This window comes from Aureococcus anophagefferens (genome assembly GCF_000186865.1).
Source record: "Aureococcus anophagefferens unplaced genomic scaffold AURANscaffold_4, whole genome shotgun sequence".
Lineage (NCBI taxonomy): Eukaryota > Pelagophyceae > Pelagomonadales > Pelagomonadaceae > Aureococcus > Aureococcus anophagefferens.
The window spans coordinates 840,793-865,594 of NW_008705564.1; the positions used below are offsets into that span (position 1 = coordinate 840,793).

Genomic DNA, 24,802 nt, shown 5'->3' on the forward strand with positions numbered 1-24,802 from the left:
CCCGAAGTGCAAGAAACTCAAGACCAAGGATGAGTGCAAGGCGAACAAGAAGACGTGCAAGTGGAAGGGCGACAAGTGCAAGGACAAGTAGACCTCCGCCGCGGACGCGCGCGCGCGTGCCGCGTGCCGTCGACGGCGCGAGGCTACGGACCACGGCGATGACAAGCTATACCGCCGGCGCTACCCCCCCCGCTACTACTGCGATAAGAGCGCGTACCTAAGCCATGTGCTCCCGAAGGCCTCCTCGAACTGGAGGCTACTCGGCCTGTTGAGATGCCTCGCGGCCAAGCCGTCCGACGCGCCGTCGGCCAAGCCCTCCTTAGCGCGGGCCGAGCGAGACCGGCGCGAGCCGGTGTTGAGCAAACTTGTGTGTAAGAATGTTGTGGGGGCTTAGTGGCACGATGTTCTGCAGCTTTGTTTGGGACGCCTGTAACGCCTCCTGTAGAGCTTGACAAGAAGCCACGCCTCCTTATTTGATTAAAATCCACGAGGCGACCACGGACAAAAGATTCGAACCTCACGCCGAGGTGGGTGGGTGGGTCCGGAGGCCCGATTTGGAAAATCTACAGTGTACTGATGGGTACTTGTAACGCGCGCGCGCGCGCGCGGTCATGACCCGCGGTGCCGCGGCTGACGGTCGCGCGGCACCTCGGCGACGTGTCTTCACGCCGCTATCGTCGTCTCTGGGCAAGCGCCGCTTCTCGCCGCGGCGACTCGAGCGGCGCGGGTGCCCGTTCTTATCGCAAAGCGGAGAGTGGACGGCGCAGCTCCGCGACAAATGCGACCCGCGCGTGCGGAACCGCGCGCGCGTTGTGGCGATTTTGCGCGCGGCAACTTGAAGGCAACTAACCGAAAAGGAGGTCCCTGATTGGCCAGGAGGTGGGTGGGTGGGTGCCGGGCGCGCGAGCGAGGAACCCGGCGTAGGGTACCGCGGCTTTTATCCCGGGCGCCTCTTGTAAAATCGGCGAATTTTCCCCAAAATAAAATCTAAATCTGGTCCAGGCGTTCCGCGCCTCCTCCGACCTCGCGTCGCGCCTTGCGGCGACGGGGGGTATTGTGCCGTCGTTCGAGGCGTGAGGACGATGTCGCGACTCCTTTTGGCGCTCCTCGTCGCACCGGCGCACGCGAAATGCCAGTTCGCTGACGTCGCCGGCGCTCGCATGCCCCGCGACGCGACGCACGCCTCGGCACGCCGCCGCGCCGACGACAGCGGCACGTACGTCCACAGCACGGGCTGCGCCGGCGAGGGCGACGACTGCGTCGCGGAGATGAGCCTCGCGCTCTGCGCGGCGCACGTCGCGAACCTCGACGAGAGCGACCCGCTCTACGAATGCGTCACCTCGGAGACGATTCTGTACGACGTCGAGTACATGGAGACGTCGGTCTGGGGCGACGCGTACGTCGACTGGGGCCTCTCCCACCACGGCCTCAACGATCTCGGCGGCAAGACCATGCTCTGCGGCCACCAGTACGACGTCTGCCGGTCCGTCGTCGAGAAACAGAACTACGGCTCGGACTGCGCGGACCTCCACGGGTCCTGCCGGTCCGCGCTGCGCCACCTCTACGAGATGATGTTCAAGGTCTCGCCCTGGCCGGGCTGGGCGAGCGCGGCGGGCGCGGGCCAGGTCTGCAACAACTTCGCGCGGAAATCCATCCGGGGCTTCTTCCACGACCAGATGTCGAATTATATAGATGGAAGCATCCTCGCCGAGAACGACGTGCAGCACAACTTCGGGCTCTGCCGCTGGGCCCAGTACGTCAACGTGCTCAGCGACGCGACGTCCTGCGATCCCGGCACCGTCGTCGCCATGGCGGGGGAGCTAGGCTACGAGGCCTGCGGCGTGCCCATCTGGGGCCAGGACTTTGACGTCAAGCCCAAGGTATCCGTCGGGCGGCCGTTCCCCTGCGGGCCGAACATGGACGGGTCGGACCTCTTCGACGAGGAGACGGGCCAGCGCAGGGACGCGTTCTCCGACACGCAGCTGTCCGTGAACTCGACGGCCATGGAGGAGTTCTTCTACGCGACGAACGGCCACGCGCTGGACCGCCCGGACGGAGAGATCGAGTACAGCGCCGACGCGACGGCCGCCGCGCACGCGATCGGCCGCGTGACCTGCCCGCCCGACGGCCTCGATAGCAAGGACGAGCCCATCGACTTTCGGTTGGGCTTCTTCCACGAGATGTGCGCCGGCGGATCCCAGAGCACCTACGAGCCGACGGACGTCTACCGGGAGGCGCTGGCGGACATGCGCGACAAGCAGTGCGACTACGTCGGCGACGAGCCCGTGGCGCCGTCGGACGGGAAGAAGGCCACGTGCCGCGACGAGTCGTCGGACATCAACGTGGAGGGCGGCTTCTGCGGCATGCCGACGCAGTTCCTCGGCACGGTGCAGGTCGGCGGCCAGCACCGCGTGCCGAGATGGGTGGCGATCTTCGAAAATTCCGCGAAGGTCACCCTGCCGCCCGCGACGAACCAGGTCGAGTGCGACGAGGGCGTCCGGATCTACATCCCCTGGGAGCTCCGCGACCTGGCCGACGAGGCGCTCCCGACGAACGCCGCGCTCGACAAGTTTCTGACCATCGCCTGGGACCGCGTCGACGGCATCGACAGCGCCTGGGATTCCTGCGAGGTCGGCTGCAACATACCCGTCTCCGAAAACTACCTCTGCGGCGGCGGCGGCCTGGCGAGCTTCGACTGGGAGAAGGCCTTCTGCGACGCGGGCACGCTCCTGTCGACGTACATTTGCGCGGCGGACGCGGGCGGCGACGCGGCGGCCATCGAGGCGGCGGGCGTCGCGTGCGCGGCGTCCTGGTCCACGGACTGCGTCGTGCCCCGGGCATCGCCCGGCGGCGTCTGCGCGGCCGACGACGACTGCGCGAGCGGCTCCTGCAAGGGCGGCATCTGCTGCAACGCGCGCGGCGCCGAGGACTCGTGCGCCGCGTGCAGCTACTCGGGCGGGAACTGCCTGACGTGCGCGGACTCTTACAAGTTCGTCGCGGCGCGGTGCGTCGACGAGTGCGACTGCGGCGCCGGCTGCGCGAGCTGCGACTGCGGCGTCTGCTCGGCCTGCGACGCGGGCTACTACTTGGACGGCGAGAAATGCGTGACGGCGCACCCCGCGGGCGACCAGTGCGCGTCCCACGACCAGTGCGCTTCCGGCGCGTGCCGCGGCGGCCGGTGCTGCGACCTCGAGCGGCTAGAGATTCCGGAAGATCCCATGGACCCCTCGGGGACGCCGAGCGCGGCCGCGTGCCTCGACTGCAACTCGCGGGGCCTCTGCGACGTGTGCGACGCGGGCTACACGCTCTGCGGGCACACGGAGAGCGGCGGGAGCGGCGGCGGCTTCGGCATGTGCTTCCCGACGAGCGCGGCCGGGTCCGTGACGCGCTTCGCGTGCGGCGGGGACGCGGACGCGGACTGGAGCCCTGCGAGCCCGGACGGGTACAACTACTGCGCGATGGCCGGCTACTGCCCCTGCAGCTCGTCGGGCTGCGGCTACCAGTGCCTCATCGACCAGACGTGCTGGGAGAACTCGATCTCGGGCAACGGGCTGACGGACTACGAGCCCGTGTTCTACGGCGCCTGCGATGACATCGGCGACTGGGTCGGCCGCGACTCCGAGGACGGCGCGACGTGCGCGTCCGTGGCCGAGGATCCCGACGGCCGCTGCGTCGAGTCGTCGGGCGAAGCTACGACCGTGACCTCGGGCGACGCCTGCAAGGCGACCTGCGGCGATTGCCCGTGGGGGTCTTCGTCGCCGACGCCCAGGCCCGTGGCTAAGCCCTCCGACGCGCCGACGTCCAAGCCCACGCCCTCGCCGCCCACGGCCAAGCCCACGCCCTCGCCGCCCACGGCCAAGCCCACGCCCTCGCCACCCACGGCAGGGCCGCCGGACGACGAAGCGCCGACGACGACGACGAACGCCAGCGGAGGCGAGACTTCAGAGTCGAGCGACGGCTCATTTTTTTCGCGGGCGCCGCGCGCCGCCGCGATTGTCGCCGCGATGATCGCTTCCCTTTAGGCTCCGCGTGCGCGGGAAACAACAAGGAGACGTGCAAGAAGCAGAAGTGTTCCTGTGAATGGAAAAAAAAGAAGTGCCAGGCGACGAACAAAAAATCCTGCAAGACGGGCAAGAACAAGGAAATGTGCCTTTGGAAGAAGCGTACCTGCCAAGTCGACTGCGGTGTTTTTCGCAACAGGTCCAAATGCAAAAAAGAAAAGAAGACCTGCAAGTGGAAGAAGAAGAAGAAGAAGTGTGTCTCCAAGTGAGAACCAAGAGGCGCGATTAGAATGGGCCACGAGCCCGCGACGCGGTCGAGCGCGACACCTTGTGTGTAAATAGTGATGTGGGAGGCTTAGTGTGGCCAAAATGGAGGGGGGGGTTCGTCGGCGGCCCGACCGGCCTGTGGCCGCTCGGACGCTGCTGAGGCTCGGCCGCTCGGGAGCTAGAGCGCGGCCTTGGTGCCCGCGCGCGCGAGGCCCTCGGACGCGCGCGGGATCTGGATCTGCTGCGTCTCGCCGTTCATCGTCGCGCGGATGACGAGCTGGTTGAAGTTCGCCACGTCGACCGTCGCGCCCATCCAGACGCCGAAGACCTTCGCGTCGACGACGTCGCCGGCGGAGAGCGCGTCGCGCCAGGAGTCCGGGTCGGGCGTCCAGTCCTTGTCGACGGCCTTCGAGGCCTTCGGCGCGGGCGTTCCCGCGGCGGCGTCGGCGGCGGCGCGCTTCTTCTCCGCGCGCTCGGCCTTCTTCTTCGCGTCCTCGGCGGCGACGACGTCGCGCGCGGCGACGAGCGCCGCGCGCATGGCCTCGACGTCGGCGGCGGCGACGTCGCGCTTCGTGTAGCGGATGCGCGCGAGCTCCGGGTTCGCGAGGACCTCGACGATGTCGATGGTGTAGAAGCCGTGCCAGACCCAGCCGCCGACCTTGGCGGGCTGGTTCGAGAAGACGACGACCTTGTCCTGCTGCGCGGCGTCCTTGAGGTCCTTGAGCTTCTGCGCGTGGCCCGCGTCCGTCGGGCACCCGTCGACGACGGCCTCGAAGGTCTCCGGGTCCTCGGGCGACGCCATGGCGAAGCGCTCCGCGCTCGCGCAGGAGCTCTCCTTGCCGCTCGAGCAGCAGAGCGCGACGCCCGCGAAGCCGAAGACCTTGGCGCCGTGCGCGCGGCACCCGCCGCGCGGCTTCATGTTCTTGCCGGCGGATTTTCCTCCCATCGCCGTGTAGAGCTCCTTGTTGTTGAAGCCGTTCTCGAAGCCCTCGATCATGACCATGGTGGACGTGCTGCGCGCGGGCTGGTGGGGTCGCGGAGGCGCGGCGCGGGCGGTGGCGGCGGTGGCGGCGGCGCGCGGGCGGGTGCTGGTGCTGGTGCGAGAAGAGGTCGTCGCGGAGGCGCGGCGGGGTCTTCCGGGCGCGGAGGCGGTGCTGCGGGCGCGAGGCACGACGACGATGGCGGCTGATCCAAGCAGGCCCCTGCTCCCGAGTCTTTGTGGAGCATCGGATTGTCTCGGTCGCCGGGGGTCGCCGAGGATTGTCGCCGGCGCGCGCCCTCCGAAGCGACCTCGCGACGCATCTCTCCGAGGGACCCGACACTACCAACGAATGAAAAAGAAACAGGGCGGTTTTATATGCGAGGGGTGAAGGACGGGGCGCCGCGGGAGCGGCGCCCCACGAAGGCGTGCTAGTCGTCCCAGTCGCAGTCCTCCTCCGCGTCCTCGAACTCGACGGACTTGTCGTACTCGTAGCCGTCGTCGCCCGGGAGGGCCTGGTGTCGCCGGAAGTCGGCGGTCATGAGCGACTTGGCGTGGGCGAGGTCGCGCTCGGAGACCGTGTTGAGGTCCACGGCGCCGTTGAGGAGCCGCTCGTCGGCCGGCCTCCGGAAGCCGGGCTGCCCCGGGAAGGGCTTCGGCGGCGGCAGGGAGCTCGCGGGCGGCGGCGGCGGGAGGCCGCCCGCCGGCGGCCCGGCGCGCGAGAGGAGGCGCTCGACGAGCTTCTTGACCTGGCTGTGGCGGACCTTCTCGGGATCGAAGTAGCGGCCGTGCTTCGCGAAGACCTTTCGAGTGATCTTGTCCGCGTCCATGCCGCGCTCCAGGTTCCGCAGGTGGACCTTGTAGTGCAGGAAACCGCCGTCGCCGCTGTATTCCAGGATGACCGTCGGCGGCGAATACTTGAGCGCGAGGCGCCGCGGCCGCAGCGTCGCCATCGTCGCCCGCCGCTCCGACTCGCGCGCGCTCGGCATGCTCGTGCCGGCGCACATGAGGATGGCTGGAGTTCCCGCCCGACGCGCGGCGGATCTAGCGCATGCCGCGGGGCGCCCCGACCACACCAGCACCGCCCCCACAGTTGGATTGCGTCGCGTAGTTAGAATTTGGGGCTGCCTTGGGCGGCATCATGAAGGATGCTCCACGTTTGTTGCACACTTTTTGGCAGGGGCAAATCGCGATGAGCTCCGCTTGAAAGCTCTCCCTAGCAGTAGCACGTACGAAATGAAGTTCGTCCAGCTCCTGAGCGGCGGCAAGGACAGCGTCTTCTCGCTGATCCAGGCGGAGAAGCACGGCCACGAGCTCGTCTGCGTGGCCAACCTGCACCCCCTCGACGAGGGCGCCGACGAGCTCGACTCCTTCTGCTTCCAGAGCGCGGCCCACGGCGCCGTCGCCGGCGTCGCCGCCTGCTTGGACACGCCGCTCGTGCGCCGGCCCATCACGGGCGGCGCGACGAAGCAGGGCCTCGTCTACGCGGGCGCGGCGGCCGGCGACGAGGTCGAGGATCTCTACGAGCTTTTAAAGGACGTGAAGGCGCGATTCCCCGCCGTCGAGGCCGTGAGCTCGGGCGCCATCTACTCGACGTACCAGCGCACGCGCGTCGAGGACGTCTGCGCGCGCCTCGGATTGCGAAGCATGTCCTACCTCTGGCGCCGCGACCAGCGGAAACTCCTCAAAGACATGGGCGAAAGCAAGCTCCGCGCCGTCGTCGTCAAGACGGCGAGCATGGGCCTCGAGCCCGGCGACCACCTGGGCCTCCGCCTCGACCTCGCGTCGACGCGGCGCCTCTTCCGGGGCCTGCACGAGTCCTTCGGCTTCCACGAGTGCGGCGAGGGAGGCGAGTACGAGAGCCTCGTGTTGGACAGCCCGCGCTTCGCGAAGCGCCTCGTGCTCGAGGACGCCACGGCCGTGCGCCTCGACGACATGCCCAAGGGCTGCGGCTCCGTCGGCGTGCTCTCCGTCAAGGCCTGGAACGTCGCGGAGAAGGAAGAGGACGACGAGGAGGAGGACGAGGAGGAGGACGACACGGACGATGCCGGGGAGGAGGAACGGAGCGACGTCGAGGACATCACCGAACACCCGCAGCTCCCGCCGCCGCCGCTGGACACGGCGGGCTACGTGCCCGCGGCGCGGCCGCCGCTCCGCGCGTCCGGCGGCCACGGGACCCGCGGCGTCACTTGCGTCGACGCCGCGCGCGCGGCGACGTCCCCGGCGCCGTCCGCCGACGCCAAGGCGGCGGCCGTCGCGCAGATCACGGCCGCGCTCCGCGACGTCGCGAAGGCGCTCGCGTCCCGGGACCTGACGCTGCGGGACGTCTTCTTCGTCCATTTGTACCTCAAGGACTTGGCGCACTTCGGCGCCGTCAACGAGGCCTACGTCGCCGAGTTCCAAAGGTCCTTCGCCGAGGGCGACAGCCCGGCGCTCCACGGCGCGCGGCCGCCGAGCCGGTCCTGCGTCGCGGCGCCCCTGCCGCCGGGCGTCGAGGTCCTCGTCGACGTCGAGTGCGCGCCCGAAGGGCGCGAGGCGCTCTACGTGCGGTCGCTGAGCGAGTGGGCGCCGGTCTGCATCGGCCCCTACTGCCAGGCGAACACGCTGCGCGGCGCTCTGGTCTTCGCCGCGGGCCAGATCCACCTCGACCCGCCGACGATGACGCTCGAGGCCGGGTCGCTCGCGAAGAACCTCCGGACCTCCTTCGCGCACGCGGCGTCCGTGCTGGACGCGTGCCACGCCCGGCTCGGTCTCTACGAGTCCGACGACGAGTGGGACGCCACGGTGTCCCTCGTCGTCTACGTCGTCGGGCACGGCTCGATCAACGCGTCGTGCGAGGCGGCGGGCGTCACGAAGACGGACGCGCTCGTCGTCGAGGTCCCCGCGTTGCCCATGGGCGCGAAATGCGAGGTCGAGGTCGTGGCGGCGACGAGGCGCTTCGCGCCCTTTCTGCGGCGGTGGAAGGCGGTGAGTTGGACCGCGACGGTCGCGCCGCGCTGCCTCTGCGCCGCCGTCGCGTGGGCGGAATCCGCGGCGTCCGTCGACGCCGCCGTCCGCGAGGTCCTGGCGGGGTGCGAGGCTGCGCTCGAGGCGGCGGAGCTCCGCCGCGAGCACTGGTGCCGGCTCCGCGTCTTCGTGGTCGGCGCCGCGGCGCTCGACGCCGTCGAGGCCGCGGTCTTCGCCGCGCTCGCCGGCGGTCCCGTGGACCCGCCGGCCGTGACCGTCGTGCCCGTGACGTCCCTCTGTGTCCCCCTCTCGTCGCCCCCCCTCGCGGCCCAGGTCCTCGCCTGCGACCTCGCGAAGCTCGACACGGAGCTCTGGCTCCGCGCGGAGGCGCCCGTGGGGCCCGCGGTCTAATTACCCGTCCCGGGACGCGCTCCGCTCCTCGCAGCGGCGCTTGAACTCGTCGATGAGCGAACTCGCGTCGTCCTGCGTCTTGGAGAACGCGTCGAAGAGGTCGCCGCCCTTGGCGTCGGCCTTGGGCTTCGCGCGGCGCCGGTTCGCCTCGTGGGCCGTCTTGAGCGTGCGCACGAGCGTGAGCAGCTTGCGGAAGAGGTCGAAGGGCTGCTTGGAGTCGTCGCCGAAGGCCGCGCGCGCCGCGTCGAGAGCGGCTTCCGCGTCCGCGCGCGCGGCCTCGGCCGATTCCGCGTCGGCCGCGAGCGCCGCCGCGAAGCCGCCGAGGCGCTCGCCGAAGGCCGCGCGGCCCGCGGCCGAGTCGCGCTGGAGCAGGCCGTCGAGCGCCCGCTTCGACGCGAGCCAGGCGCCGAGGTCCGCGTCGACGGCCGGGAACGACCGCGCGCGCGCGGCCGCGTCGAGCGCGGGCTCCAGCGCCGCCAGGCGCGCGACGGCGCCCGAGTCGCGCCGGTCGACGCCCGCGACGACGTGCATGGCCAGGGTCGTGCCGTCGGCGCCCTTCGTCGTCGCGAGCTTGGCGACGCCGTCCAGGTCGAAGCCGCCGGCCTCGCCCCGCGCGGAGCCGCCGTTGAGGTAGTTCCCGACGGCGAGCGCCGCCGCCAGCGCGAGCCGCACGGCGTCGCTCTCGCGCGCCGCCGCCGCCGCCGCCGCGACGGCGCCGCAGGCGTCGAGCACGTCGCCGAGCTTCTGCGCCGCGACGTCGCGGAACTCGAGCGCGGCGACGCGTTGGGCAAAGTCGGGCACGCGCGCCGCGTGGCAAAAAAAGGCCTCGACGTCCCGCAGCGCCGTGATGGACGGGTCGTAGTCCTTGGCCGCGTCGAGGTCGTCGCCCGAGGGCACGGGGATCAGGTCGGCCTTGTTGGTCAAGACGTCGTCGCCGTCGGCGACGGCCCTGGCTAATTCCGAGGGCTTCAGGCGCAGCTTCTTCAGCGCGATGCCCACGTTCTGGGCGACGCGCGGGTCCACGAAGGTCGCGGCGACGGCGTCCTCCCTGACCGCGGGCAGGCCCGCGGCCTTGGGCTTACCGGCGCGCTTCGCGAACCCTTTCTCCAGCGCGCCGACGTCGACGAGCGACGCGTCCGACGCGGCGCCCGCCGCGGCCCAGACGTCGGCGCCGGCGACGTCGCGCAGGGGCAGCCAGTACCAGGGCCGCATGGGCACGCGCGGCGCGGCGCCGAGGACCGTTGGAGGCGCCCGCTTCGGCATGGGCGGCGGCGGCGGCTTCGCGCCGGGCCGCGGCGGCATCGGCGGCGGGCCCCCCGGCCGCGGCGGCGGCGGCGGCGGCTTCGCCGGCGGCGCGCCGGCCGACGCGCCGGAGAGCAGCGCGACGTCGACGCCCTCGGCGGCCATCTTCTGCTCGACGGCGCCGCGGGGCAGGCCCATCTTGAGCATGCGCTCGTATCTCGCCACCTTCGGGTCGGCCGCTTCCTCCGCAACGGCGGGCAGCTTCGCGGCCTTGGGTCCGAGGACGCGCTTCGCCTGCTCGGGCACGCTTTGAATGGGCCGCTTCTCGGGCTCGGGAGCCGCGTCGCCTCCGAGCGCCGCCGTCGCGCGCGACCAGCGCGCCGCCGTCGCGTCGTCGAGCGCTTTCAGGGCGGCGATCGCGAGTTCGCCGACGGCCCGGGCCTTGCCCGCCTTGGCGGCGCCCGCGGCGACGCGGCCGAGCACCGCCGCGGCGTCCGAGAGGTCCACGCCGTCGCGAGACAGCGCCTCGGCGCGATCCGCGTCCGCGATCGCGAAGAAGGCCTCGCGCTGCGCCGCGCAGACGGAGGACGCCCGCGGCTCCAGCGGGGCGAGCACATCTAAAAACGGCGCGCGCACGTCGCCGACGTCCCTCGCGAGCGCGGCGCGGTCGACGGCGACTTTTAACGCGTCGAGCCACGCGTCCTTGTCGCTTCGCGTCTCCGCGGCGAGCGCGAGCGTCTTCTTCTCGGCGACGACCTCGAAGGCGCACAGACCCCCTAGACCGCCCTCGTCGGAGTAGGCGCGGACGGCCTTGACCGTCGCCAAATCGACGAAGCGCGCCTCGTCCGTCGCGGAGCCCCGCCGCTTCGGCGCGCCTCCGGACGTTCCGGCGTCGTCGTCGGCCCAGGAGAGGCGGCCGTGCTTGATCGTATACACGCGGCGCTTCGTCGCCTTCGTGCCGACCATGCGCCCGAGCGTCGACTTGGCCAGGTCCGACCCCTTGGCGGCGACGAGCGGGCCCTCCCGGTCGCTCCTTAAACGCTCGACGCTCCGGACGGACGTCTCCGCCGCGGCCGCGCCGTCGAAGCACGCCCGCAGCGCGAAGCGCAGCGCGGCCCGCGTCTCCAGGTCGTCGCCGCCGCTCACGACCTCGTTGGCGAGCGTCAGCGCCGCCGCGCGGACCTCGACGGGCGCGGCGCCGCCGACGGCCGCGAGCGCCTCCAGCGACGGCAGCGCGGCCCGCACGGCCGCGGCCTTGCCGAAGTGGCTGCCCACGGCCAGCAGCTCGAGGGCGACGGCCGCGACGGCGCCGCCGCAGAACGAATGCGGCGCGTGGAACGCCGCCCTGGCGACGGCGTCGTAGACCGCGGGCGCGGCCGCCGCGCGGTCCAAACCCCGCGCGTGGTTCGTCACGCACCGCACGCAGCCCAGCGCCGCGAGCGCCAGGCACCCGTCCTTCTCGCCGAAGCGGTGCGCGGGCCCCGCGAGCGCCACCGCGAGCGTGGACGCGAGGAGCGCGAGGCCGTCCCGCTCGTAGAACGCGTCGAGCCAGCCTCTACTCCCCGTCGCGAGCCGCTTCCGCAGCTCCCGGACGTCCGCCAGCGTCGGCGAAACGCGGATGGCCTCGAGGAGCGCCGCGTCGCCGTCGCTCATCTGCGTGCTCCGGCCCGACTCCAGGAGCGCCGCGTTCATCTGCACCATGCGCCACTTGTTCGCGACGGACTCGTTGGCCGTGAGGTTCGCGACGGCGGCCGCCGGCAGGCAGAGGGCGACGAGCACGCGGCCGAAGAGCTCCTCGACCTCCGCATCGCTCGGCTGCGCCGTGCTCGTCTTGAGCTTGATGGCCACGCTCTGCGACATCGTGGGGCTGCCCCGCACTACGTCGCACTGCCTGAATCCCTTCAGCTTTAGCGCGAGGAAGATCAATACACCTGCAGGAATCCCTGGAGTCGCTAGGTTTGGCATTCACAGCGGCAGAAGCCGCCATCTGAGCTGCCCGAGAAGCTCGACCGGTTCTTACTGTTGGGCGCCGCCGCCCTCGGACGCACCATGGCGCCGCCGCGCGGGTCGCCGGGCCGCCGCCGCCAGGGGCGGCGGCCGTCCCTGGACATGCTCCTCCAGGTCCACCAGACGGAGCTCGAGCTCGCCGTGGGCAAGCCCCAGGAGGAGGAGATGAAGGACGACGAGCTCGCGGGCGTGCGCGCCCTCTTCGACATGGTCGGCGCGTCGAAGCCGCTGGGCGTGCCCGAGGTAACCAATTTCCTCGAGAAGCTCGGGGTCTACCTGCCCGCGGGCCGCGTCGCGGAGCTGCACGACACGTTCTCCGCGGAGCCGGACGCGCCGGGCGGGCCGCGCGCGGTCGACGTGGCGGGCTTCCGGCGCATGCTGACGATGATCATCAGCTCCGGCGACATCGCGGACCTCGCGGGCGGCGCGGGCGACCACACCGCGCCGCTCCACAAATTCCCCGCGAAAGAGGTGAAAGAGCTGCAGAAGATCTTCGACTCCGTGGACGTCGACGGCGACAAGGAGCTCGGCTACGGCGAGCTGCAGACCGTCTTCGTGCGCTGGGGCCTCGAGGGCATCACGGGACAAGAAGTCGCGGGCCTCATCGGCCGCTTCGACGTGAACAACTCGGGCACGCTCGACTTCGACGAGTTTTTAGGCCTCGCGTCGTCCGCGAAGTCCCTCGCGGAGGGCGACGAGCAGTCCATGGAGATGACGATCAAGACCCACTTCGCCCGGGAGCACGCCAAGGTCAAGAGCCTCTCCGTGCGCCAGAAGCTCGCCGTCGACGCGGCGACGCTCAAGTTTTTTAAAGACGAGGTCCGCCAGGGCTCGTCCGTCCAAAACTCCATCGACCGCGCGGCGCACGTCGCGAAGCGGGCCATGCGCAGCCTCGGCGGGGACCCGGAGGCGGAGAAGAAGGCCTACGCGCACGTGCAGCAGCGGCTCACGGGCGAGCTCGACGGGCGGCTCCTCGAGGCCGCGGAGGCGGGCAAGGCCGACGACGTCGCGGAGCTTATCACGCGCGGCGCGAACAAGGACGCGCGGCGCAACGAGCCGCCGCGGGAGAACGCGCTACTGCTCGCCTTGCAGGCGCGCCACGTCAAGGCGGCCATGGCCCTGCTCGACGCGGGCGTCGACGCGGCCGCGCGCGACGACGGCGGCGTCGGCGCGGTGCTCGCCGCGGCGACCGCGGGCTGCTTCGGCAAGTCCAAGGACATCCTCATGATGCTCGTGAGCCGCGGGGCCAAGGTCAACGACCCGGAGGAGCACGGCATCACGCCGCTTTTAGCGGTGACGCAGCGGGGCAAGGTCGGCGAGGTCGACCAGCTGCTGAATTTCGGCGCGGACGCGAACCAGGCCGACGCCGAGGGGTCCACGGCGTTGATGCGCGCGGCCCAGAGCGGCCACAAGGCCATCGTCCAGCGCCTGCTGTCCGCGGGCTGCGACGTGAACAAAATCGACGAGTACAACCGGTCCGCGCGCGACCGCGCGATGGCCGCGGACAAGGTCGACATCGCGGGCATCCTCAAGGACCACGGGGGCCTCTTCGGGGCCCAGATTTTGGAGGCCTCCGGCGAGGAGTCGCGCCCGGCGCTCCCGCAGCGCCGGGGCTCCGCGCGGAGCCGCATCCGGTCGCTCGGCGACGTCGAGGAGGCGCGGAAGCAGCAGGGCAAGCTCGCGCCGCTGGCCCAGGACCCGGCCCACCTCGCCGTCGCCGACTCCCTCGGCGCCTTCGCGTCCGCGTCGACGCCGGAGCTCGGCGCGGGGAGCGACCCCCTCGCCGCGATGGCCGCCGCGCGGAAGGAGAAGGACCTCGTGCCGCTCGCCGCGCCCGTCGCGGCCGCGCAGTAGCCGCGGCCCCGCTGTCCTTCCTGGGTGGGAGCGCCGCCGCGCGCGCCTAACCACTGCGGTTCTCGTGGGTCGTTTCACATATCGCACACGCCGGCGGGATATGTTACGTTACGTACAGCGTAGGATAAAAATGGGGGGGCCCGGGCCGCTTCGCGCGCGCGCCTAGTTGCCGCAGGCCTGGAGGCAGAAGAAGTACTTGCCGAGCTTGGCGATGAGCGACTTGGGCTTCTCCGCCGGCACGGGCGGCGGGCCGACGACGAGCTCCTCCGTCGGGCGCGCGTCCGTCTCGAGCGAGTGCGCGCGCTCCGCGGGCGCGGGCGCGTCGTCGTCGTCGTAGTCGGCGCCGCCCTCGGCGAAGGACGGCGCGAGCTCCGACGGCGCCGGCTCCGAGGGCGTCGGCTCCTCCGGCGCGGGCTCCTCCTCCCAGACCGGGGCGACCGCGTAGGGCGAGCTCGAGGGCCAGACGTCCGGCACGCACGTGAGCGGCGGCGGCGGCGTCGCCGGCTTCGCGAGCGCCGCCTCCGCGGGCGTCGGCGGCGGCGTCGGCGCGAAGGGGTTCGGTGCGCAGTCCGCGGGCGTCGGCGGCGGCGTCGGGGCGGCGACCGCGGCCTTGGGCGGGCTCGCCTCGGCCGCGGCCGGGCCGTCGGCGGCGCGCGGCTCGTCCTTCGAGAGGTCGCGGATCTGGCGGCTCCAGGTCTCGGCGTCGTGCGTCGCGAGGGCCTCCTCGACCTCGTCGTCCGTGCCGTTGTCGTCGCCCTCGTACGCCGAGTCGTCGTCGTCGTCGTCGTCGTCGCCGATGTCGCCGAAGCTCTTCGCCGACGGCGAGTGGGCCCGGGGCTTGGGCCGCAGGCGGCTCTTGAGGATGTTCTTCGCGTCCACGGGCGTGTCCGCGTTGGCGAGCACGTTCGGGTCCAGCGCCTTGAGCGGGGAGGCGGCCGCGAGGGGGGACATGGCGAGCAAAAACGATGCTCGAAACCAACCGGGGCAGCATCGAGGAAATGTTGGCACAAATCCTTCGAAACGACGCGAGTGGGGGCTGCGATGTCCTGGGGCGGCCCGCCGTCGGGCAGCAGCGCGGCGTCGACGGCGGCGCGGCTGCGCAACGCGCCGCTGGAGGAGGCGAGCTCCCGCGACGTCCACCCGGCGGCGTCGAAGAAGGCCGCGGGCCCTTTTTGGCGCCTCTACTACCGGGAGCGCGCCGACCCCGAGGCCGCGCCGACGAAGCGCTACCTCGACTTCAAGTCCGCGACGCCGCGGCCGCCGCCGGAGTCGCCCGGTGGCAGCCGGGGCCGGGGCGGGTCGACGCCGCGGCTGGGCAAGCTCACGTCCGGCAATCTCAGAGGGAGGAGCCCCGGCGGCGCGGGCAGCCGGGGCTCGCGGCGGTCGCGGAGCCGGGGCTCGTCGGCGTCGTCCGTGCGGTCCTTCCAGAGCTCGAGCAGCCGGGGCTCGAACGCGTCCATGCTCAGCGGCCTGAGCGTCGACCAGGTGCGCGACTTCTCGCTCAACCACGCGCGGCACGCGCGGCGGCTCCGGTCCATGGGCCCGACGATGTCCATCACGGCGCCCTACCGGCCCCAGGTGCTGCTCGTCGACTACAAGCGCAAGCTCAACGCGAAGCGCACGGCGAAGCGCGTCGAGCGGGAGAACGGGTTGCTCACCGCGCGGTGCGCGGCGATCAAAGGGCGGACGCCGCCGACGGCGAACGCGGCCGCGCCGCGGCCGCGGCGCCGGCGGCCCATCGACCAGAAGCCGGGCTACAAGCGCCGCGACTTCTTCCGGCCGAAATGGTCCTCGCGGCCCATCAACGGCGGCGCCATGTTCTCCGCCGTCGAGTCCCTGGCGAAGACGCGCGACGTCTCCGTGCGGCCCCACCACTACAAGACGCGGGGCCTGCCCAAATTGGAAAAGGACAAGAACCACTTCGTCAACCTCACGACGGGCTCCATCTACCGCAAGGGCCACCCCGCGCTCGCGAAGCCGCACAGGCCGTCCCACGCGAACTCGGGCGCCGCGCTCCTCGCGCGCGCGATGAAGGCGCTCTAGCGCGGCGTCTTACAAGGCTTAGTAAGACTCCCGCCTCCTCCGGACGGTCTAACATTAGTACGACTCACGCCTCCTCCGTGCGCCGCCGGCGGACGGTCTGGCGGGACGCGTCCGTGAATTTGCCGAAGGCCGTCTCGAGCTCCGTCGTCTTGGGCTGCGTGAGCGCGAAGGCGCGGCTCCGCGCGCCGCGGTGGCCCCGGTCGCCCGCGAAGACCCACCAGCGCAGCGCCGCGCCGTTGTCGCGGCGCACGCCCGCGCCGTCGTTGAGGCAGTCGCCGACCATGAACGCCGCGCCCTGGTGGCCGCTCTCCGCCGCCGCGAGGAAATAGGCGTAGGCCCGGGGCTCGTCCTCCTCGACGCAGTCGTCGCCGCAGTAGTAGAGCACGCCGAGCTCGTAGCGGCTCTGCGCGTGGCCCGCGTCCGCCCCGATCCGGAACAGGCGCAGCGCCTCGCTCTCCGCGCAGAGGCCGTGCTCGTGCATCTGCGCGAGGGCGCAGGCCGCGTCGTGCGACTTCGCCGCGTCCAAACGGTACAGGTCCGCGGCCTCGGCCTGGTGCTCCTTGTAGCTACTGAGGCCCGTCGCGACCAAAAACCGCTCGCTGAGGCACGCGCCGCCGGTGGCTTCGCAGGCCTCGAGCGCGCGCCGCAGCCCGGGCACCTCCTCGAGCTCGGGTTGGATCGGTGGCCAGGCGCGCTTCGGGATGCCCACCATGCCCGCCTCGTCGCGCGGCCAGCGCGCGCCCAGGGAGTCGTTCGTGAGCTCGCTGGCCGGGTACTCCGGCGGCAAGCGCTCGCAGTGTGTTTTTTTTTCCAACAAGGTCGCGAGCAGCGCCGCGCTGCTCGCGACAGCGGCGCGCGGGAGCATCGGTGCGTGCGCTGCAGCGACGGGCGGCGCGCGTGCAGCTATGACGACGACGATGGAGTGTGAGCTCGCTGGGCCAGTGTTGCGGAAACGCTGCCGCGGTGATGCCGAGATGATGCCGCAAAATCTGGAGCTCGAGCCTGCTGCGCCGGCGCGTGCACGCCTTCGGCGCCGTCTTGCGCGCGAAACACCGAGCCACAAGCACACCCAGTCCACAGGAGCAACTCACACCCCTGCCGCGACACCCTCGCCAATTCGAAACTCCAAAACCCGCCGCACCGGCGCCGCGAGCGACAAAAGAAGAAGCAAGGATAGTATGATGTGGGCCCGCGCCGTCCGCTCCGTGTCCGTGTCCGTGAGCGCCGCGGGCGTCGCGCTCTGCGAGGGCGCCCCGAAGCGGCGCCTGTCGACGCCGCCGCCGCGGCGCCGCGTCACGCCCGTCGTCGACCTCGAGCGCGAGGTCATCGTGCTGGAGCGGCAGGTCGCCGGCGAGCCGCTCACGCGCGTGACGCTGTCGGCCATGGTCGACGACATGGCGGACCCGGACCGGAAGCTCCTGCTGTTCGGCGAGCAGCACGACGACGCCGTCGCGCAGGACGTGCAGCGCGCGGTCTACGACGACCTCACGCGGCGGCGGACGGAGAAATTAGCGCTCGCGCTCGAGTTCGTCGACGCGGACGCGCGCGACGCGGCCCGGGCCTTCTCCGACGGCTCGTCGGACGACGTCGACGCGCTCTTCCACGGCGCCGGCGACGCGCGCAAGTACGGGCCCCTCGCGCTGCAGGCGCGCGCGACGAAGAACGAGCTCATCGCCGCGAACGCGCCGCGGCGGCACGCGCGGTTGGTCGCCCGGGAGGGGCCCGGGGCGCTCGCGAACCTCCCGCCCGAGGACATCTCGAAGCTGCCGCCGCTGCCCTACGAGTCGGCGCCGTTGAGCCGGCCCTACGCGGAGCGGCTCTCGGGCTTTGGCTTCGGCGCGAACAAGATCGCGGCGCAGTGCCTCTGGGACGCGGCCATGGCCCACTCCTGCCTCGACTTCCTCAGGCGCCGGCCCATGGACTGCGTCATGCTCGTCTGCGGGCGCTTCCACGTCGAGCACTTTCTGGGGGTGGTCGACCACGTCGAGCACCTCGGCGAGACGGGCGCGTTCGCGGAGATCGAGCGCGAGGGCCTCCGCGTCGTCGTCTGCGCGTCCGTCGACGCGCAGGAGTTCGCGCGGCGCGGCGCGGACGGCGCGGTCTTCGACGACCCGGGCTTCGACTCCCTCGCGGACTTCGTCATCCTCACGCGGCGCGCGCCCCCCTAACTGGTACAGTTGATGATTCTGTAATAGGCACTTATACACTAACATATACTGTAGAGTCACCGTTATTGCTCGAGGTCGTGGTGGATCGCGTGGGGCGTCCGCGTCGCGGCCTTGGCCGCGCGGAGCTCGGGCAGCGCGCGCCGCGCGTCGCCCGCCGCGCACGCGGCGCACGCGAGCACGACGACGCCCGGGGAGAGCAGGGCGACGGCGCCGCTCCGCGCGACGACGAAGGCGAGGCCCGGCGTCGAACATGGGCGCCGCCGTCGGCGAGAAGAGCCGCGCGGGCACGACGGCGATCTTGTCGTGGACCTCGGGGACGTCGACAGCGACCGTCGCGAAGGGCTCGGCGCCGTCGGGCAGGAGCACGTTGAGCAGCGGCCCGCCGTCGGGCGCCTGCGTCCGGATGGTCTGGCCCGGCCGGGCGTCCGGCGGCACCGTGACGAGGAACATGCCGTCGGGGGGCGCGACGTCGAGCTCCACGGGGCGCCGCAGCGCCTCGCGGATGTTGTCGTTGGAGCAGCAGACGAGCGGGGCGAAGATGCCGTCGACGGCCGTGCCCTCGTCGTCGTCCTTGGCGCAGTAGGCATTGCGCGAGCACATCATGTCGTTCCTCGAGCACATGAGGCCGTCCATCGTGTGGGGGCAGCGTCGGACGGTTCCAGAAACAGTGAAATTCACGTATCCTTTGCTTGAAGCATTCCCACTTTTTCCCAGGGCTGGTCGTCGTCGTGGCCGCCCGGCCCCGCCGGCCGGTGGTGGGGCCATGGCGCCGCTCAGCGTGCGGACCCTGTTCTGCAGCGCGACGGACACGCACGACTTCTTCTGCAACGGGATCGACGAGGAGCTCGGCCGCCACAACAGCCCCGTGGACCACACGAACGGCCAGCACGTGAGCTACAGCGCCCACGTCCTGGACATCGAGCCCCTCGAGGGCGGCGCCTTCCGCATCGTCGTGCCGCCGGGCACGCGGCCGGGCCAGAACCTGCGGGTCCAGTCGCCGAACGGCGGGCCCATGTTCAACGTCGTCCTCCCGGCGGACAGCGAGCCGGGCTGCAAGCTCACGGTCTGCCCGCCGGTGCCCAGCGACCTGGTGACGGTGACGGCGTCGCTCTACGAGAAGCCCGCGCCGCCCGTCAAGAAGCAGGAGGAGATCCAGCTCGACGAGATCCGCGATCGGGGCATCGCGAACCAGGAGAAGGTCTTCAGAGTCGCGGCGACGGTGGCCTACTGCCTCCTGTTCCTCTCGCTGGTCCTCATCGGCTCGGGCATCCCCTACGCCGTCGTCGGCTCGCAGATGGGCACGGCGTTCCGCTACCTGGGCAAGTCGTGCAACGTGACGGACCTCGACTACCGGGGCTCGGAGCTGTCGCTCTTCGACTCGTCGGAGCGCTACGACACGTGGAAGTACACGGTCGCCACGCGAAGCCTCGACGACGTCCCGACGACCTACGCGAGCGAGGTCATCCGCGTGGAGCGGCCGGGCGGCGACCGCCACTCGAAGATCCGCGCGGGCGACGTGCGCAAGTGCTGGGCGCCCCGGGGCGGCGACCGGCGCAACGACCTGCCGGGCATCCTGTGGCACGGCTTCAACTGCGGCAACAAATACTGCCTGAAGCTCGAGCAGCCCGCGAGGGAGGCCGCGTACGTCCGCGACCTCGGCATCTACTTCGTCTGCTTCGGCGTCATCGGCGTCGTCCTCGGGTGCATGTTCGACGGCGTCGCGGCGGAGGCGCTCCAGGCCAAGGACGCGCTCTCGAACGCGACGTCGAAGAACCAGGTCCGCTGGCTCCGCCCGTCCGTGGCGTTCCGCAAGTCGTCCATATCGCACCGCCAGGCGTGGCAGAAACACTAGTCTTGTGGATTGTAATTCGACCTTTCCTGTGGCTACGAACGGCGAGGCGGACTCGGCGCGCGCGGCCCTAGTAGTCGGCCCCGAAGCCGAAGCCGCCGCCGAAGCACATGCCGCCGAAGCCGCCGTGGCCGCCGGCGACCTCGACGCGGAACTTGAGTGTGAGCGTCGACGTGCCCGTGGAGAACTTGCCCTCCGCGGACCGCAACGACACGTCCTGCGAGCCCGTCTTGTAGGACTTCTGGAACGAGCCCGGCCGCGTGCGGCTCCAGCAGACGACCGACGCCTTGAAGCCGCCGAAGGCCGCCTCGAGGCTCGCGCCCTCGAGGACGAAGGACGTCGCGACGCCCTTCTTGGTCATCGCGACGCCGGGGAACAGCGCGTCGAACTCGGCCTTGTCCATGACGGCGGTGCCGTTGAGCGTCTCGACGTCGCCCGCGTGCCACTTGGCGCCCTTCTTGCCCTTGATGTTCGCCTTGAGGCTCGTCGTCACGCCCTTGAGCAGCGCGGTGCGCTTGCCCTTGCCGAGCGTCGCCGCGGCGCCGGCCGGCGCCGCCTGCGCCTGGCGCTTGGGCGCCGGCTCGGCGCCGGAGGCGGCGCCACGCTTCTTGCCGCCGCCGGCGCTCACGTTCGCGAGGTACCAGGCGACGAAGGCCTCCTCGGTGACGGGCTTGGCGAAGGCGTTCCAGGCCGCGCGCGCGGCGGAGTCGTCCACGCCTTTCGACGGCGCGAGCGGCTGCGGCGCGGTCTTGGTCACGAAGTTGTCCATGCTGCGAATGCGGTGCGACGACGAGCTGGAACTGGAAGGTTCGCGTTCGAATGAGCAACGGCCAGAAATCGGGGCAGCCTTGCCGAGTCGTTGCCCTTCAATAATGCCTCACCTATATTACGTCCGGATTCTTGACGCAATCTTTACAGCCCACCTTCGGCGGCGCATCCGACGTCGACACAACCTACCCCTCGACTCGAGCGCACCGAGGACGATGGGCGAGGAGGTCCCGGCGCGCGCGGCGGCCGAGGAGCCCCCGCCGCCGGGGCTGCCCCTCTCCAGGAGCCCCCGGCGGCCGCCGCCCATCGAGTTCCTGCAGCGCTGCGACAGCAAGGTCACGCCCGTCTACGACATCAACGTCACGGGCAGCAGCGGGCTCGACGGCGCGGCCGTGCGGCGGCGGCGGCGGCGGTCGAGCTCCGCCGAGGACCTCCAGCGCCTCGAGCGCCTCAAAGAGATCCGCGAGAGCATGAAGACGGAGTCGCCGCGGAAGCCCTCGAGCATCCACACGGACACGCTGTCGCCGCGGCGGTCCTTCGAGCTCGACGAGTTCCGGACCGAGGAGCTCGCGCGCATCGCCGCCGGCGAGCGGGACCGCGTCTCCTTCGCCCGGGGGAGTCGGGAGCTCCAGCCGCCGACGGAGCCGCCGACGCCGACGGAGCCCAACGTCGTCACGCCGGGGGGCAGCCCGCCGCCGGAGCTCTCGACGCTCTTCCTCGCGGCGCCGGCGGCGGGGTCCCAGTCCGACAGGCCGCCGCACCGCAAGATCCCGACGCTCGGGGCGCCGCCGGCGCCGCCCCTGCGCAAGGCCGCGCCCGCGACGAAAGCCGGCGCCGAGCCCGCGGCCGCGCGGCCGACCACGCGGCGCCGCCGCACGTCGTCGATCAACATCCCGGATCGGTCCGACATCGACGCCGAGCTCCGGTGGCCCAAGTCCGCCAACGACCTCCCGGGCGTCGAGTTCATCTCGCCCCACAGCCCCCGCGCGGAGCCCTTCTCGCCGGGAGGCACCGCGCAGGTCACCATCGACGTCGACGTCGGCTCGCCCCTCGCGCCGCCGGACCCGAAGAAGGACCGCGTCTCCTTCGCCCAGGCGCCCGAGGAGCCCCAGTCGCCGCCGACGCCGACGGACCCCGGGGGCGGCAAGGCCGACGAGAAGTGCGTCGTCAGCTGATGCGTCGCCCGGGCGCGCGCGCTCTTCCCCTTTTCGTTCATAACACACTCGACCTGGCCTTCTTTGTGGCCGCACATGGCCTCGTCGTCATATCGCCCCGCCACAACGAGAACTGCAACTCAACAGTTATTCGGCACCTTGACCCCCACGAAAATTGCTACGGTCGGGCGCAGCCCCCGCTTCCGGCGGTCATCCGAGCGCGGCCGCGCGCGGCGCCGCCGACCCGGCGACGCAGGAGCGTTGCCACAGGCGCGGCGAACCATCCGCAGGATGGGCCGCCGCTGGGCGGCGGCGCTCGGCCTCGTCGAGGCGGCTCGAGCCGCCGCGCGGCTGCGGGGCTTCTCCGAGCGGTGCGACGCCGTCTGCGACGGCCTGAGCTGCGCGCGCTACAGCGAAGCCGTGTGCGCCGCCGCGTCCCGCGACCACGGCTGCGACTGCCTCGGCTGCGACTGCGGCGCGGCGGCGGGCTTCGGCGACGACGGCGACGTCTGCGGCGACGTCTGCGCGGCGCTGACGTGCGAGGCCTACGCGCCGCAGACCTGCGACGCCGTGCTCTTCGAGCTCGGCTGCGCCTGCGCCGGCTGCGACTGCCGGCGGCGCCTCGACGGCCACGGGTGGCTCAACGGCACGAACGCGACGAACGCGACGAACGTTACGACGACGCACGTCCACGAGGACCCCTGGTGCGCCGACGACGAGGCCTGGTTCCACGCGGGCGCGCCCTGGAAGGACTGCGCCTGGGTCTTCGCGTCGCCGGACCACCGCTGCGGCGCCGTCGGCGACGACGGGAGCCTCGCTTCCACAAAGTGCCTCGAGAGCTGCGGCTGCGGCGGCTCGCTCGGCGACCTCGTCGCGTACCAGGTCGGCACGAAGGGCGGCTGCGGCGACGGCGGCTGGGTCCTCTTCTACAACGACGGCGACGACGACGTCGAGCTGGCGCCGGGGACGGCGCTCGCGTCGGGCGCGGCGACGCACGTCTTCTCGGGCGGCGACGTCGTCCCGGCGGGCGGCTTCCTCAAGGTGCCGGCGGCCTGCGACGCGCCCTTCGACGTCGGGGACCACGTCTTGCTGGTGGACGAATCCGGCGCCGTCGTCGAGGAGGCGGCGGGCCTGGCGCGGGACACGCCGGGCTTCCCGACGGTCTGGGCGCGGGGCGCGGACGGCGGCTTTACGGTGGACGGCTACGAGTCGTCGGCGATCTACGGCGGCTTCGGCGCGTGCTTCGCGGACTGCGGCGAGGACTGCGGCGTCTTCGAGGCCGGGGAGTGCGCGTCGACGTGCTCGAGCGACGAGCGCGACTTTCTGGCGTATCAGTGCGAGCACGTGCTGTCGTCCGACGGGCCGCCGGATCTGGCGTGCCTCGAGGGCTGCGCGGCCTACGACGCGGAGACGCCGCCCTGCGGCTGGTTCGACGCGGACCTCGCGTGCGCGGCGACGTGCGCCGAGGACGTCCTGGTCTTCGTCTCGGACTACTGCGACGAGTACTCGGTCGACTGGGTCGCGATCTTCGGCGAAGCCGACAAGACGCGGCGCTTCCCCGCGTCGGCGACGGTGTCCGTGGTCTGGGCCTCCGGGAAGCACGACGTCTACCTCATGGCGGGCAAGGACCGCTGGGAGGCCTGCGACTTCGAGGGCGCGGAGTTTTTGGGCGACGCGTCGGGCGTGCCGTTGGAGGGAACGGCGGGCGACGTCACGTACGCGGCGTGCTCCGTGGGGTCGCACTGCGCTTCCGGTCAAAAGGTCGCCGTCGCCTGGACGGGGCCCGCGGCGGCGACGGTCTCCGCGACGGTCGTCCTCGCGGGCGTCAACGCCGCGGACTTCAACGCGGACGAAGAGGCGAAGGACGCGTTCCGCGTGGCCGTCGCCTACACGGTCACGTCCCCGGACGTCTGCCCGGACCCGCAGAGCGACTGGGAGACCTGCGTCTCCGAGCCCGTCGCGCACGACCACGACCGGCGACGGCGGCTGTTGGCGGGCCACGACGAGGCGCACGTCGACTTCGCGGTCACGGGCCTTTCCGAGGACCCGGCGGCCCTCGCCGACGGCGTCGTCGAGACGCTCGAGGCGTCCGTCGCCGACGGCGTCCTCGAGACGAACCTGGCGCAGTTCGGCGGCGGCACGGCGCTCGAGGACGCCGCGGTGGACACGGCGGAGAGCCTCGTCGCGCTCGAGTCCGCGGGGCTGCCGTCGCCGACGGGCGCGCCGACGGACGGGTCCCCGGAGCCGACGCCCGAGCCGACGCCCGAGCCGACGATCTTCACCGTCGACGACGACGGCGTCCTCTTCGCCGAAGATTATAAGACGCAAAAGGGCGCGAAGACGCACGCCGGGGGCTTCTACTACAAGATCTTGGAGAAGGGCGACAAGGCCGGCGAGTCGCCGGACCTCTACACGACGACGGGCACGCACTACGAGGGCCGGCTCACGGAGGACTACCCGAACGGGCCGACGTTCGACAGCTCCTACAAGCGCGGCGAGATCGCGGAGTTCAAGCCCGCGCAGGTCATCTCGTGCTGGAAGTACGCGCTGCAGGACATGCGGCCCGGCGACGTCTGGGAGCTCGTGTGCCCGCCGGAGACGGCCTACGGGAAGAAGGGGTCGCCGTCGGGCGCGATCGACGGCGGCGCGACGCTCGTCTTCACCGTCGAGCTCGTCTGGGTCGGGTCCGCGCCGTCGCCGACGCGCGCGCCGGGCTCCGACGACTTCCTCATCGACGCGCTCTTCGACGACGCCGTCGGGAGCTTCGACCGCACGCCGACGAAGCGGCCGACGCTCCGCCCGAACAGCAAGACGCCCCGGCCCGTCGCGGCGCCCGGCGACGACGGCGACGACGACCTCGTCATGTCCGCGTCGGCGGATTTGGAGGATCTCTTCTCGAACACGTTCGTCCTCGGCGTGACGATCTGGGCCGCGGTGACGTTCTGCGCGCTGGGCTACTTTGTGTACCTGAAGATGAAGGCCAAGGACGAGAAGCCCGCCGCGCCCGTGCAGGCCGAGGCGCGCGCGGTCGGGCCCGGCGAGGGCGACGCGGCCGTGGAGGCCGAGGCCGTGCCGTCGACGCCCCTGGTCTCCGAGGCGCACCGGAGGCAGTC

At 71.6% G+C, this 24,802-nt stretch overlaps 5 protein-coding genes across 5 annotated transcripts in view; all 5 read left to right on the plus strand.

Annotated features, from left to right (window-relative positions):
* The window catches only part of AURANDRAFT_62066 (hypothetical protein), a gene marked incomplete at both ends in the record, with an annotated part of 2,879 nt that extends 2,788 nt beyond the window's left edge, over positions 1-91 (plus strand). Inside the window, one exon of the mRNA XM_009036008.1 lies at positions 41-91. Coding sequence (XP_009034256.1) covers positions 41-91 — 51 coding nt within the window. The remainder of the gene's footprint in view (positions 1-40) is intronic.
* A 2,587-nt stretch (positions 92-2,678) lies between these two features.
* On the plus strand, positions 2,679-3,742 carry AURANDRAFT_71000 (hypothetical protein; the record flags this gene model as incomplete). Its single annotated transcript, XM_009036009.1, has 2 exons — positions 2,679-2,689; positions 3,044-3,742. A coding segment is annotated over one exon (522 nt), but the record flags the coding sequence as incomplete, so codon positions are not given.
* A 2,741-nt stretch (positions 3,743-6,483) lies between these two features.
* AURANDRAFT_22120 (hypothetical protein) lies at positions 6,484-7,182 on the plus strand (the record flags this gene model as incomplete). The annotated part of the gene is made up of 1 exon (XM_009036010.1): positions 6,484-7,182. A coding segment is annotated over one exon (699 nt), but the record flags the coding sequence as incomplete, so codon positions are not given.
* A 5,886-nt stretch (positions 7,183-13,068) lies between these two features.
* Positions 13,069-13,371, plus strand: AURANDRAFT_8191 (hypothetical protein; the record flags this gene model as incomplete). Its single annotated transcript, XM_009035926.1, has 1 exon — positions 13,069-13,371. A coding segment is annotated over one exon (303 nt), but the record flags the coding sequence as incomplete, so codon positions are not given.
* Positions 13,372-24,041: 10,670 nt separating this feature from the next.
* AURANDRAFT_8975 (hypothetical protein) lies at positions 24,042-24,365 on the plus strand (the record flags this gene model as incomplete). The annotated part of the gene is made up of 1 exon (XM_009035932.1): positions 24,042-24,365. A coding segment is annotated over one exon (324 nt), but the record flags the coding sequence as incomplete, so codon positions are not given.
* Between the last annotated feature and the right edge of the window lie 437 nt (positions 24,366-24,802).